The sequence below is a fragment of the Indicator indicator genome, chromosome 20 (assembly GCF_027791375.1).
Source record: "Indicator indicator isolate 239-I01 chromosome 20, UM_Iind_1.1, whole genome shotgun sequence".
Lineage (NCBI taxonomy): Eukaryota > Metazoa > Chordata > Aves > Piciformes > Indicatoridae > Indicator > Indicator indicator.
In genome coordinates this window covers 6,353,576-6,368,827 of record NC_072029.1, presented here as the reverse complement: position 1 = coordinate 6,368,827, position 15,252 = coordinate 6,353,576, and the positions used below count along the sequence as shown (strand labels likewise).

General features: G+C 43.5%; 1 protein-coding gene across 1 annotated transcript in view; it reads right to left on the bottom strand.

Moving 5' to 3' along the window:
* Positions 1 to 5,421, bottom strand: part of ARMC3 (armadillo repeat containing 3) — a 63,548-nt gene extending 58,127 nt beyond the window's left edge. Inside the window, exons 1-2 of the mRNA XM_054389963.1 lie at positions 5,374 to 5,421; positions 824 to 941 (exon numbers count right to left, since the gene is read on the bottom strand). Of these exons, the coding sequence (XP_054245938.1) occupies positions 824 to 941; positions 5,374 to 5,421 (166 nt within the window). The remainder of the gene's footprint in view (positions 1 to 823; positions 942 to 5,373) is intronic.
* Between the last annotated feature and the right edge of the window lie 9,831 nt (positions 5,422 to 15,252).

The following is a 15,252-nucleotide window of genomic DNA, read 5'->3' as shown; positions in this document are numbered from 1 at the left end:
CTTGTGGGCCCCCTTCAGGTACTGGAAGGCTGCTATTAGGTCTTCCTGGAGTCTTCTCCAGGCTGAACAACCCCAGCTCCCTCAGCCTGTCCTTGTAGCAGAGGCGTTCCAGCCCCCTTACAATTTTTGTGATCCTCTTCTGGACCCAAAGGATGCTTCCATCTGTTGAACACCCCAATGGGAGACTGCAAAGAACAGCTTTCTAATTTAGCAAAGTACAGGTGGAGGTCATCATTAAGAACCTAATTTTATTTTCCTCAAATAGGGCCTTTAGAAGGACCTACAGACACCTTTGGAAGATCGGGAATTCTGGAGACTTGTTATGATTCCAAACACATACAGAAATAAGCTTGGTAAAGAAGGCTGAGCAGTCTCCAATAACTCTTAAGCCACAGAAGCACTGACATAAGAGCTATATGTAACAGTAAGAGAAATAGGCTAAAAAAAGTAATTTTCATTGAAACTTGAATCTTGAAAAAAAAAAACCCCAAAACACTACACTGCCACATAAGTTTCAAATCATAACATAAAAAAGGAGAATTTCTTTCCCAGTTGCAGGTCTGTTACTTGTAACAAAACAGATCTAGGTTATATTTAAATCAAGCTCTGCTAAACAGAGAATAGAAAATACTGCAACACAATCAGCAAAATTCCTTCCATGCAGACTGCAGATACAGGATTATAGATATTTCAGAAAACCCCCAAAACCTTGACAGAGACTTCTGAGATGAAATTAAGCAAAAACAAACAAACAAACAAAAATTTGTGAATTACTATCAAATTCTAAGCAATGCAACGGAAAATTCCTTGCACAAAGACTAACCTTTTGATGCAAATTTATATAGAGCTTCACATGCTTGAGCCAAAATTTCCTCTTCAGGTGAACCGAGCATTAGCACAACTGTTGCTACTGTTTTGCTTTCAATCAATAAGGGATCAAACTACAAAGGAAAAAAAAAAAAAAAGAAAGAACAATTTGATTTATAGTGAGCCTGCTGTGTGGTGTAGTAGATTCCTAAATTTAATTAAAAATAATTTCATCTGGTTAGCAATCTACACTGAAATAAAAATATTAATGTAAGTTGCTACTTACTTGGAGAAATTCTACTTTATAATAATAATTTGAGACATTGTTGAAAGATAAGAAAGAATAATTGACTTCCAAATATAAGCACAATTTCATGCTATGAGAAGATTTTGGGGAAACCTTGAGACTTCCCTCTACATCTAGGAACTCCTGAAGGCAACAAATTATGCAATCAATGTGGCCAGCAGGCCCAGAGAATTAATTGTCCCTCTGTACTTGGTCATAGCTTGAGTACTGGGTTCACTCAAAGAAAGACATTGTGAAGCTGGAGCAGATCCAGAGAAAGGCAACAATGCTGGTGAAGGGTCTGGAGAACAGGTCTGGTGAAGAGCAGCTGGGGGAGCTAGGGCTGTTTAGTTTGCAGAAAAGGAGGCTGAGGGGAGACCTTCTGGGTCTCTACAACTCCCTGGAAGGAGGCTGCAGCCAGGTTGGGGTTGGTCTCTTCTCCCTAGTAACAACTGATGGGATGAGAGGAATGGCACCAAGGGAGGTTTAGGTTGGAGATTAGAAGAAACTTCTTCCCTGAAAGGGTTCTCAAGCAGTGGAATAGGCTGTCCAGGGAAGTGGTTGAATCCCCATTCCTGGGGGTGTTTCAAAGAGGCAGAGATGTGTTGCTGAAAGAGATGGTTTGGCACCAGACTTGGTAGGGTTACATAATAGTTGGACTCCATGATCTTAAAGGTCTTTTCCAAACAAAATGGTTCTATGATTCTACTGCTATCTGAGGACAGTAAGAAGAATCACTGAAATCAATGTATGTTTAAGTAGTCAGAGTCCTGAGCAAGTCAGTGATTTGCTGGGAAGTAACATTGCCCAAACTATCATTGAACTGGATGTAACTTTTGCTTATCATATTGTCAGCATAGCTGGAGTTCCCCTCTCCTTTTTGTTTCATTAAAAAAATCAAGGCTTGCTCCTTACTCTTCACACATCAGTGCAAACCCTTCCTTTAAAGGCACAGACAGGACAGATTAGGTGCTAGAATAATATACCTGAAGTTACAAACAATCTTGCATTATATACAGAAATTTAAAGTGTTTATAAGCAACATTTCCAACATTCATTTTGTATTAAGATACAGCAAGTTAAATGAAAAAGAAAGCTCTGATTCAAAAACATCCCTGTGCCTTTGATCATGATTTTGGTGTACATTTGACTTCAAAGCCATTAGAAACTGCAGGAAATCTTGGGGGTTTTTGGCTTGCATCAACTTAACTTAGTTGAAATTGAAGGCAGTACAAAAATATGTTTCCAGTCAGATCAAAGATGCATCTAGCCCAGCACCCTGTCTCCCACAAAGGCCAGGACCAGGTGTGGGCAGGCAGACTGTTAAACCTGGCTCATACCCCCTCCCAGAATCCAGCACTCTGCAATCTGGTGAGCTGGAGGTTTTATCTGTGTGTTCAAAAAGTCCAAGGATAATTTTCCATCATTTAATTGACTAAGCAAATTTTGTAGCCACCTGGGTCTTAGCTGTCCTTAATATCGTGAGACACAAGTGTCACAGTTAATCATTCATCTGAATAGCTGCACCTTCATTTTAAAACTGTCCCACAGAATTGTATTTGCCCTCCATAGTTCATCCACACCCATTTGCCTTCCCCATACTACCACAATTTCATAACTTTCTACATCTTCCTCTTCACATCCACTTCATTTTTGGGCTGAAGAAACCTGCTCTCTTTGGTCTTTCCTGATACAGAAACCATTCTGCTTATTCTTTTTGTCCTTCTTAATACTCTGCTATAGTTCAGCTGTACCTTTTTCGAGATGGAAACATCAGAACCATTAATGGCATTCAAAATGTGCACATGTATTTGATCTGCCTGAATTACTGTCTAAGGTCATCCATCCAGAGATATTTTTCCTGGAGAAGTCCAGCTCTCAGAACACAAAATAATAAAAGACAAATCATGAAAGGCAGGGGAAGCAGAGATCTCAGAAAGGCTTTCTGAAGCATACAGGCAGTGGCTAGGCTAAGAGATGTGTTTCCCACCTGTTCCTAGAAGTCTATGAAGATTAGTGGTCACCTGCAGCACCATGTATTCTCAGAGCATTCCACATACACAAAGGGCCTCTTTCATAAGCCTGTCCACATTATCTCCAGGCTCCTTTCCTTGGACCTGACATTTTCATAAGCAGATTATCAATCAGAAGATCATAGCTAATACATCTTTGATTTTGTCTGCATCTCATTTCCTGCCATCTGAAATATCCAGGTGAAATTTAAGGGTCTGAGATTTGATTTTACATAACCTCTGTTAACAATATTCTCATAGCTAGAAGATTTTCTTGGTTGACAGTTACAACTAATCAATGATCTATTTTCATATTTAATATTGTTTTGCTAGGCAGCATTCAGGTTTGGGTTTTTTTTCACTTCTGACAGGATTCCTGGAAAAAATATGCTAGTCTTAAATACAATAAGGGCAAAAAGCTAAGCCAAAACCTGCAGATGCCACCTGGACTTTACTCTTTCCAATCCTTTCTTTTCCTATAGCTTTACTGACCTTTTTCTTCAAGTTTAATATTTTTTTCAGTTGCTGAAAAATATTCTAACAATATTCACAATTTCTAACAATATTCACAATTTGTTGTAGTAGTCAGTAGGCTGTACCAGACTTTTCTCCACAAACTCTAATCAGGTCTTTTGGATCTGGAAAGTGGTGCTGCTTCTGCTGATTTTCTAGATATTTACTGAACAGGTAAACTTCTATTACTCAGAGAGGGTTTTCTCCTCTGTATGCCTTAAATCTATTGTCACACCTTTCAATTTTCTTTCCTAGACTGCAAAAATGCTTAGTTGTAATTAGTCCTACCCACATACAACTTCTTTGTGTCTCCTCCTGGTTTTCTAGGCTACTCCATAGAGAAATGTCTTTAGATCAATTTATCCTCTCATGTTGAAGTTCTCTGTCTAGCTTCCTTTCCTAAGGATTTATTATTGATTGGAGCTTCTGAATTGTGTTTTTAACACTCATTTTGCACAGAACAGTCAGGCAAAACCTGATACCAATTGCTATGCCTCAGTGACACCATGGCTACTGGGCATACTCTCTCAGACAAAACGATTTATGCTTATTTAGTATTGAAGTTGTGATGTAGTTTTTGCTAATTAACTTTTCCAAGACATTTGGAAAAGCTCTTGCAGAACCATCACTCTTTACAGACAGATCCATTGGGGTTTTTTGACCCTTGGGAAAAAGAAAACATATTCCATTATTCCATGTTTGGCTTCAGTTCTTGTACTTCGTACTGTGGCCCTTCCAGTGATGCCTGAAAAACCTGAATTTCTGCTAAGGATTGTATGTCACAGAATGACAGAAGGGTAGGGGTTGGAAGGGATCTCTGAAGGTCATCGAGTCCAACTCTCATGCCAGAGCAGGATCACCTAAAGGAGATCACATAGGAAGATGTCTAGGCAGGCCTTGAAAGTATCCAGAGATGGAGACTCCACCACCCCTTCGGGCAGCCTGTTCCAGTGCTCTGCCACCCTCAAAGTAAAGAAGTTCCTCCTCATGTTTTGACAGAACTTCCTGTGTTCAAGTTGATGCCCGTTACCTCTTGTGCTGCCACTGGGACCCACTGAGAAGAGTCTGACCCTATCTTCCTAACACCTGCCTCTCAGATACTTCTAAGCATTAACAAGATGCCCTCTCAGCCTCCTCTTCTCCAGGTTAACCAGCCCCAGCTCTCTCAGCCTTTCCTCATATCAGAGATGTTCCATTCCTCTCAGCATCTCAGGGACCCTCTGCTGGACTCTCTCCAGTAGTTCTTTGTCTTTCTTGAGCTGGGGTGTCCAGAACTGGACACAGTACTCCAGGTGAGGCCTCACCAGTGCAAAACAGATCTTTGCTAAAGATCCAGAACACATAGCAGTGTCATTCACAATATCTGTAAAATTTTTAATTCAGTACCCATCTAGGCTCTTCACTCTCCCATCCTGAAAGAAAGGAGATGTCTCCTCAGTTGATTTCAGGTCACTCTTCTCCCTTCTCCTCGGATTTTTACAAATAGAAAGCTAATACTCTTCTTCAAATCAAAAGAAGCCTGGATTGTTTCATACATCACTGTTTGCAAAGCCTGCCAAAGACAACACTCTCCACATGCCCAGTCACTCTGGTTTGTCTGCTGTCCAAGAAAAGCAGAAACAGAATCATCTTTAAAAGACAATTTTAGAATGATGCGGGTAAGTGAGGAGAGTAATGAACCATATAAAGATGGTAGAGCTGGGCCTGTAATTGTGTAAGGTTTATTTTATAGCACATAGCAGTTTACAAACTTACCACATCCTTGGGTGGAGGCTCAACTTCCTTCTTTTCTTTTTTACCCATTCTGAAAAGCAAGAACAACAACAATAAATAAAAGCAGATAAACAAACTCCCTTCTGTACTTTATAGGAATCAGCTTCCAAGTGATTTAGGAAAGCTTGAAAGCCAGATTTTCTCATTCATCTCACCCAGCTAATCAATTTGAGGCTTTCTTTGACAGAGTAATTTCTATGTAGAAAGTTATCCCTTATAAAGAAAAAAAAAGTTTCCAACACTGGCACACATTTGGTAAAATACATCTAACAAAGACAGAACTAAAAAGGAAGATCTGAGACATCAAGTTGCAATGTGGTACAAACACACAGGTGTGCTCTAAGTGAGTTTTATCTGCATCTATAAACCATATATGAACTCAAAGGTCCTATTAAGGGGTTTCCCCATGTTTGTCTACACATTCTATGTTGGCAAACATTCTATCCAACTGCAGAGTGGACAAATAAGTTCTGCCTTGAAAATGTGGTTGGGATTATATTTGAATTCTCTATCCATATTGTCACAGAAGACCAAAATCAGGCCTGCAGGAATTAAGAAACTACCCTGTATAAATACATCCAACTTCTGAGGATATTTTCCAGAAACTTAGATATTTTACTACATGTTCAGAAATATTTTTGGTTCCTTGGTGATATTTCAAAAAGCAGCATGACCTGTAGCAACAAGCAAGGAAGAATTGTGGATTACACCCTTCACAGAATAATCTTCATTTCTTCCCCACCTCCTCATTTTCAGCTTAGTGAAAACCACCACGTGTTATAGAATGGTAGGGGTTGGAAGTGGTCTCTAGAATCATCATCTAGTCCAACCCTGCTGCCAAAGTAGGATCATCTAGGGCAGGTCACACAGGAATGCATTCAGATGGGTCTTGAAAACCTTCAGAGACTCCACAACGTCTCCAGGCAGCCTGCTCCAGTGCTCTACCATCCCCACAGTAAAGACATTTTCCCTCCTGTTGAGGTGGAACTTCCTGTGTTCCAGTTTGTGTTCACTGTCCCACAGGACCCCACCAAAAAGAGACTGCCCCCTTCTTCTTGACACCCACCCTTCAGATAATTTTAAACATTAATGGCATCCCCTTGCAGTCTTTTCTTTCCCAAGCTAACCAGCCCCAGGTCTTTCAGCATTCCCTCATAACAGAGATGTTCCAGTCCCTTCATCATCCTCATAGCCCTTCAGTTTGTTTCTGAGCTGCAGTTACCATTCTGGATTTCGATGCATCATGCCATCAAATGTTGGTGTTAGCTTTGTTCCTAGAATGCTCTCTGTATTCAGGGGGCACTCCCTGACTGGAGGCAATGATGCACACAGAATTCTTTGCCTCACTGATAATTAAAAATGTGTCTTTGGCATTGACTGTTAATTACCACAGACAATCAATGGGTAGTTTACAGGTATCGAAAGGCTACTGACCCAGAAAAGAACTTCTTATCCAGATGCCTTCCTCTCCATGACGACTGCCTGTTGTCTTTTCCTCAGTAGGGTTAGAACATGCATATCCCTGAGCCTCAGTTTACTGTGCTAAATATTTAGAAGTCAGAAAGTCTGCAGGATGATTTAGATTTTTAAATGTAATTAAATTCTGGGTCAATGTCACCTGAAAAAGTAGCTTTAAAAACCTAAAACTCTATTCAATAGTAAGTAAGTGTAATTAGTTTGCTAGTAATTAAGTGTCATTAATTCACTAATTAATTCCTGGGCTGTTTTCTGAAGCTGAACAGCTTGGTACACCTAGGATGAGGTATACTAAGTCAGGAGTGTTTCAGATGCTAAGCTGTAGAGGTAGAATGTGTTCTCCAGTTTGTGCAGTGTAGAAGATGATGCATGAATGTTAATAAAAAGAATTAAAGAACACAGGAGCAGCCTTCCTAAATCACACAGTAACTAAGAGAGGTCTCAGCACAGAAAACCCTTCTTCAATGACTGAGAACAGTCTTCCACAGTAGATCAGCATCCAACCTCCAGAGTGTTAAGAGCCAAATGCTTCTGATAAACGCACGAAACCAATCCCAAAAGTCAGATTTCTTCCATCTGTTACAGGGGTTTTATTTCCCTAAAGTATGAAAGTTTAGGTCTCCTGAAGTTTTTATGTTCTTCCTAACAATAGCAGCTGGTTTTACTGTCCACATAAACACTTAGTCCTTTTAGTCTCCGTTCTTAGTCTGACACGACGTGGCACAGGTCCAATTGCCAAGTGTACTGTACAAGGAACTACTTAGATTTTGAAAGTATGTAAACAACTTTAAAGTGTTACTCAATTCAACACCAAATCTCCTTGGTCTTGTCTAGCAACTTGTGTTAAAGATTCTCTTGCCTCTTCTTTATCTTTTCTTTTTCCTGCGATGCATTAAGAGGAGTGTGGCCAGCAGGATGAGAGAGGTTCTCTTTCCCCTCTACTCTGCCTCGCTGGTGAGGTCTCACTTGGAGTACTGCATCCAGTTCTGGGCTCCCCATCTTGTGAAGGACAAAGAAGTATTGGAGAGAGTCTGGCACAGGGACATTAAGATGCTGAGAGGACTGTAGTGTGTTTACAATCAGAATCCAAACACACAATCAAGAGCTGAGAGATCTGTTCCTTTTTGCACTAAGATGCTGAGGGGACTGGAACATCTCTCATATGAGGAAAGGCTGAGAGAGCTGGGGCTGGTTAGCCTGGAGAAGAGGAGGCTGAGAGAGCATCTTATGAATGCTTACAAATATCCAAGGGGTGGGTGTCAGGAAGACAGACTCTTCTCAGTGGTCCCCATTGACAGGACAAGAGGTAATGGGCATCAACTTGAACATAGGAAGCTCCATTTAAACATTAGGAGGAACTTCTTTACTTTGAGGGTGGCAGAGCACTGGAGCAGGCTGCCCTGAGAGGTGATGGAGTCTCTCACTCTGCAGATTTTCAAACCCCACCTGGGTGTGTTCCTACATGATCCTGTTCTGGCAGTGGGGTTGAACTTGATGACTTTCAGAGATCCCTTCCAACCCCTACCATTCTGTGATTCTCTGGTTCCATCAGAGATGGTCTCACTATCTCTTTTCTCCTTTCCTTTATAATTTCCTGTGCATTCTGATTTATCACCTTTCTAAACTGCCTTAATTATTTTTTCCACATAGCTTTTCGAGATGTATATGTTTCTTGTCTCAGAGTCCCTCTGTGACTGTTAAATCTTTCTCAGGTATGATGAACCTGACCTGAAATATCAAAATCAATTCTAGAACACTATTGATTTATCCCAGTGACATTATAGGTTTGGGGGGGGGGTGGTGGTGTAATAATTTTTACCCAATTTCCTCAGTGAAGATTTTCCCTAAGCTATTCATAGATTGCAAACAGGTCATTTCCCTAGTTGATCACAATTAATTTAGGTTCACTACTGAAGAGTACCTTATTCCAAATATTCCTGACAATGTAAATCACATTGCTTTCATCAACAATGAATTTTAGCTGCCATGGTGTTACCAGTTCCCCTAACCCAGAAGTTTCCAGCAGTCTCCTTTAGCCTTAACATAAATTATTTTATCTTACCAGAAATTTTTTATTTCTCTATGTTGTTGCTCATTTCCAAATGATAATGAACATGTCAAATAACATCAGACACAGGCTAAACCCTTGGAGAATCCAAGTTGTGACAACCTGAATGAAGGAGATGCTGAGAAATTACGTGTGCCATTTTTTAAATGTCTCACTGAGACACGCAGTGAAATTTCTTCATCCCAGGAGAAAGAGACTAAAGAAAAACTGACTTGAACTAAAACAAATGAGAGGGAGTAGCTATGCAACCACTGTCTGAGCAATAACAGCAGGAAACTTTTCCCACAAGAGTCAAAGATGGTTTGTCTGAGGAAGAAAGACATTTTAAAGACACTGAAGTTTTCAGCCAGCCGTGCCAGTTGACATGTCATAAAATGAGTGCCTCCTTCTGCCAGGTTCACAGGGAAATCAGGTGAAAGGGACATTCTGAATGATCAGAGTCATTCCCCTTCTCACATTGATCCCACCAGATATCTATCCTGTTGTATCCTAAAAGCCAGTTCTCTCATTAAAGAGCTGTTCCACAAGGCACCCAATCAGACAGCCAGGGACCTTCTTTAATTTTTAGCCTACATTGATTATATGACTAAAGAGGAGCCAGCAGCGTGCTCAGGTGGCCAAGAAGACCAACAGAATCCTGGCCTGGAACAGAAACAGTGTGACCAGGGAAGTGATTGTCCCCTTGTACTCAGCACTAGGGAGGTCAAACCCTGAGTACTGGGTGCTGTTCTGGGGTAGAGGAAAGACATTGAGGTGCTGGAGTGGGTCCAGAAAAGGGCACTGAAGATGGTGAAGGGTCTGGAGAACAGGTCTGGTGAAGAGCAGCTGAGGGAACTGGGGTTTAGTTGGGACAAAAGGAGGGTGGAGGGAGACCTTCTGGCTCCCTCCAACCCCCTGAAAGGAGATTGGAGTCAGGTGGGTTGGTCTCTTCTCCCTAGTATCAACTGATAGAATGAGAGGAAAGAGCCTCAAGTTGCTCCAGGGGAGGTTTAAGTTGGAGATCAGAAACCTCTTCCCCAAAAGGGCTCTCAAGCACTGGCACAGGCTGCCCTGGGAGATGGCTGAATCCCCAAACCTCATGGTGTTTCAAAGAGGCAGAGATGTGGTGCTGAGAGATACAGTTTAGCACAAGCCTTGGTACAGTTAGACTGGTTGGACTTGATCTTGAAGTTTGTTTTTTTTTTCCCAACCAAAACAGTTCTACAATTCTGCTCATTTACCAGGCTTTAATGTATTAACAATTAAAAACAACCAAACAAACAAGCAAAAAAAACCCCAAACATTTCTTAATTTTGGGCAAAAATCCAGGCAGCAGGTTAGCAAACAGAAGTAGGAGCTACAGCTTAGCAAACAGAGTAGGAACCACGGTACATTTAATGTTCATCATGCTAGCAGAATGTTACCTAAAAGAAAGCAACTAATAAACAGAAATGTTGCTATCATCAACAAAGGGGAGAATGTGAGCTTGCAAAGTCAATGGGTAACAGAAAGTAGATGCATTTATCTTGCATAGGGTAAGGTAATATCAGACTACCTTACAGAGATGATAACTTCAGGTTAGCAATCAATTATAAAAGAGTTGCTCTACAGCCGATGCTCCTCTGCCAGCAAATCCATACTTCCTTTGGAAATTCTGGTGTGCAGCTGCCCCCAAACCTTTGAAACATCAATAAACTAGGTGAGATTTCCTCCCTAATAACCTAATCACTTGTTTGTGCTCTTTTGTTCTTTAGGATAAAACTCCTGTGTGCAGAATTTGATTCCTTTTTTAAATTTTTCTCCCCTTTCTCATCTGTTATCCATACAATTTTAGGTCTCTTACCTTTCATCTTACTGTCACATAAATTCTACACATCTTATCTGCAGCACACTGTTCTTTCTTTGTATTATGACATTTTAAAAAGGAAATGTTTTTCTCTGCCATATGAGTTTTCTAAGGCAGGTCCCTGAAGTTTCTTGCTTCCCAGTTCACACCTGCAGGTACTGCTCACAGTTACCTTCTGTTGAACTAGTCCACCCAAGTGCTTCCCTACCTTTGCACATATTCCTAATCTCCCAAGTTCTAGTAGGAAATAGTGTCAGGAGCCCCAAAGTGCAGGATTTGTTAAATTTTATTTACGTTCATTCTGATACCCTTCAGCTGTTATTAAATCTTGCAATTTTATTATACATCTTGCAATTGTCACTGCTTTTCTGCAAGGTGCAGATGCTGTAATTTAGATGATTGGTTTGTTTTTTTTTTTTTTTGGTTGTGGTTGGAGGAAATGTCAACACATGACTTTTGAAAGTCTACCGATGCATGGGCCTCAGTTTGCTGACACAGAGCTAAGGAACCAAACCCATCAGGAGGTGAGGCACCAAGGGAGTTAAGGAAACAAACCCATCAGGAGGTGAAGCTCCAACAGAGCTAAGGAACCAAACCCACCAGGAGATGAGGCACCAGCAGAGTTAAGCAACCAAACTAATCAGGCAGTAAGGCACCAAGAGAGCTAAGGAAGCAAAGCCATCAGGAGCTGAGGCACCAACAGAGCTCAGGAACCACACTAATCAGGCAGTAAGGCACCAAGAGAGCTCAGGAAGCAAACCCAGCAGGAGATGAGGCACCCACCGTGGAGCGGACCGGCAGGAGCGGACTCTTAACAGCCACCTCGCTCCCGCCGCCGCCGCACCGCCACCCTCCGCGGCGCTGGCAGCGCAGGGACTCTAACCGGTGCCCGGCCAACCGTACAAGCTCCCTGGCAACCGGCAGCGCCCGAGCCCCCTTACCGCAAAGACATTACCCCTTTCCCTGGCCCGCTCCGGGTCTGCCTTGGACCGCCCTAGAGAAGCGAGCCGAGAGAGGACGCCACTCACCCGCCGCGGCTGGGCACAAGGCAGGATCCGGAGGCCACCAGGCAACAGAAGCCACCAGCCAGCAGCGGCCACCAGCCTTGTGTCGGCAGTTGCCAGGAGACGGCCGCAGCGCATGCGCTGACCGGCGGCCGGGAAGGTGGCACTGGCGGCGAGCACGGCACGGCCGGCCTGAGGGGAGCACCTCCGGAGCACCTTTCCCCTTTCCCTTTCCTTTTCCTTCCCCGTCCCTAGACAGCAGTTTCTATCACGTCCCTGTAATACGAACACCCGCAGTCCTCAGGGAGTGGTTTCACTGTGACACAGGCATTAATCCAACTCTTCACAATTTATCCCAACCTCAGAGCGCTGGTTGTGTTGGGAAATGTTTACAAATTTAATTAGCTTGGGCAACTTGTGCCCTCTCAGCAGTTTTAACCACATCTTGATTGCCTGCACCTAACAAGGAGTCGGTGCATCTTTGTCACTGAAGCCCCTACGTGTATCTTTCCTTAACTACCAAAGTGTCCTTCAAAACCAGAGAAAACCAATTAATATAGTCCAGGACCTGGCAAACTAGGTGATGATGTAACTTGCAACCACATAAGGACAAGGAATTCAAAAGTTCAAATACAGCTCAAGTTTGAAAGACCATCAGAGACCCTGGAGACCACACCTCCTAGCTGGAAGACCCCCTGCCCAAAATGAACCTCACCCTCTGAGCATGCACAGTGAGTTTAAGGGAAGCGAAACCTTTAATGTGAAGTGGGTATGAAATTGACCAACAGATGGTTATTAGGTGTTGACATGAGGTGTAACTTCCGTGTCCAGTTTTGGGCTCCCCAGTTCAATAGACAAGGACTTTTTAGGATGTCAGGTAGTGATAGGACTAGGGGGGCTGGAGCAAAACTAGAAGTGGGTAGAATCAGATTGGATGTTAGGAAGAAGTTTTACACCATGAGGGTGGTGAGACACAGGAACAGGGAAAGAAGGTAGAAGAAGAAGATAGAAGCCTCATCCCTGGAGGTTTTTAAGGCCAGGCTGGATGTGGCTCTGAGCAATCTGATGTAGCGTGAGGTGTCTCTGCCCATTGGCAGGGGGGTTGGAACTAGATGATCCTTGAGGTCCCTTCCAACCCTAACAATTGTGTGATTCTCTGATCTGCTGGAAAGAGTCCAATGAAGAGCCATGAGAGTGGTGAAAGGACTGGAACACCTCTCCTATAAAGAAAGTCTGAGAGACCTGGGGCTTTTAGTCTGGTGAAGAGAAGACTAAGAGGAGATCTTATTAATGTCTATAAATATCTGAGGGTGTCAAGATGAAGATGCCAGGCTCTTTTCAGTGGTTCCCAGCAGCAGGAACAATGGGTACAAGCTGGAAGACAGGAACTTCTCCTTCAACACGAGGGCACACTTCTTTATAGTGAGGGTGATGGAGCCCTGGAGCAGGCTGCCCAGAGAGGTTTCAGAGTCTCCTTCTCTGGAGACTCTTAAAACCTGTCTGGATGCATTCCTGTGTGACCTGCCCCGGGTAATCCTGCTTTGGCAGAGGGGTTGGATCTGATGATCTCTGGAGGTCCCTTCCAACCCCTAATATTCTGCGATTCTACATTTCATTGTATAAATGTCCCCCAGGGATTGCACATGGACTTGATGATCTCAGAGGTCTTTTCCAACCTTAATGATTCTATGATTCTCAGCTCTGGGTTGATGATGGAGAAAACCATGCTCTGTGGATAATTGTGCTATTCTCAGGGCAGGAATTCATTGTAGCATTCTCTATTGCCAGCCAGGGCTATTTTGGGAGGAATCCTCAGCCAAATTCTGAAATCAAATAACATTTGCTAGCATGCAATGCAGCTTCATTGCTATCAGTAACTGCAGAAGCAACAGGAAACAAGAAAATATAATCATTTTAGGGCCTCAAAGTCAGGTAATAATAGGTAAAGAAATTACAGCTGCTATCAGCTCTCCTTTGTGATTCTCTTTTATCACAAATCTCATTGCTTTCTCCACAGATTTCTTATAAAGTTGTACTGCAAGTATAAATTTAGTTCTATTTTTATAAGCTGTATCAATCTGTTGAGATCATAGCACAAAGAGGTCCTGGCCTTGATGGTTTGTACTGTGATAAATGTGACTACCATCACAGCAGAGGAGTTGGTGAGTCATCTCTAGCTGCAGACAAGCCACGTGTGTGAAGGTGTGTGTTGACTTTCTGTGGTGGGGGGAGCTACAGGGGTGGCTTGTGTGAGAAGCTGCTAAAAGATTCCTCAGCTCTGAGCTGGACCTGCTGCTGGGCAAGGCTGAGTCAATCAACAATGGTGGAAGCACCTCTGTGATGTTTAAGAAGGGGAAAACAACCCTAATGGAAAACCTGCGAGGAGGGTGCTGTGAGAGAAACAATCATGTGGATACTGAGGGCACTGAAGAAGGAGAGGATGGAGGTGCACTGGTACAGATATTCCCCTGCAGCCTGTGGTGAAGACCATGGTGAGGCAGGCTGTCCCCCTGCAGCTCATGAAAGTCAGTGATGGAGCAGATCCACCTGCAGGCCATGGTGGTGTAATGGTGGAGCAGACATCCACCTGAAGCCTGTGAAGGTTAGTGGTGGAGCAGGTATCTACCTATAGCCCATGGAAGTTAACAATGGAGCAGATATCCACCTACGGCCCATGGAGGTTAACATGGAGCAGATATCCACCTGCGGCCCATGGAGGTTAACATGGAGCAGATCTCCACCTACGGCCCATGGAGGTTAACATGGAGCAGATCTCCACCTATGGCCCATGGACGTTAACATGGAGCAGATCTCCACCTACGGCCCATGGAGGTTAACATGGAGCAGATCTCCACCTACGGCCCATGGAGGTTAACATGGAGCAGATCTCCACCTACGGCCCATGGAGGTTAACATGGAGCAGATCTCCACCTACGGCCCATGGAGGTTAACATGGAGCAGATCTCCACCTGCGGCCCATGGAGGTTAACATGGAGCAGATCTCCACCTACGGCCCATGGAGGTTAACATGGAGCAGATCTCCACCTACGGCCCATGGAGGTTAACATGGAGCAGATCTCCACCTACGGCCCATGGAGGTTAACATGGAGCAGATATCCACCTACGGCCCATGGAGGTTAACATGGAGCAGATCTCCACCTATGGCCCATGGAGGTTAACATGGAGCAGATCTCCACCTGCGGCCCATGGAGGTTAACATGGAGCAGATCTCCACCTACGGCCCATGGACGTTAACATGGAGCAGATCTCCACCTACAGCCCATGGAGGTTAACATGGAGCAGATCTCCACCTACGGCCCATGGAGGTTAACATGGAGCAGATCTCCACCTACGGCCCATGGACGTTAACATGGAGCAGATCTCCACCTACAGCCCATGGAGGTTAACATGGAGCAGATATCCACCTACGGCCCATGGAGGTTAACATGGAGCAGATCTCCACCTGCGGCCCATGGAGGTTAACATGG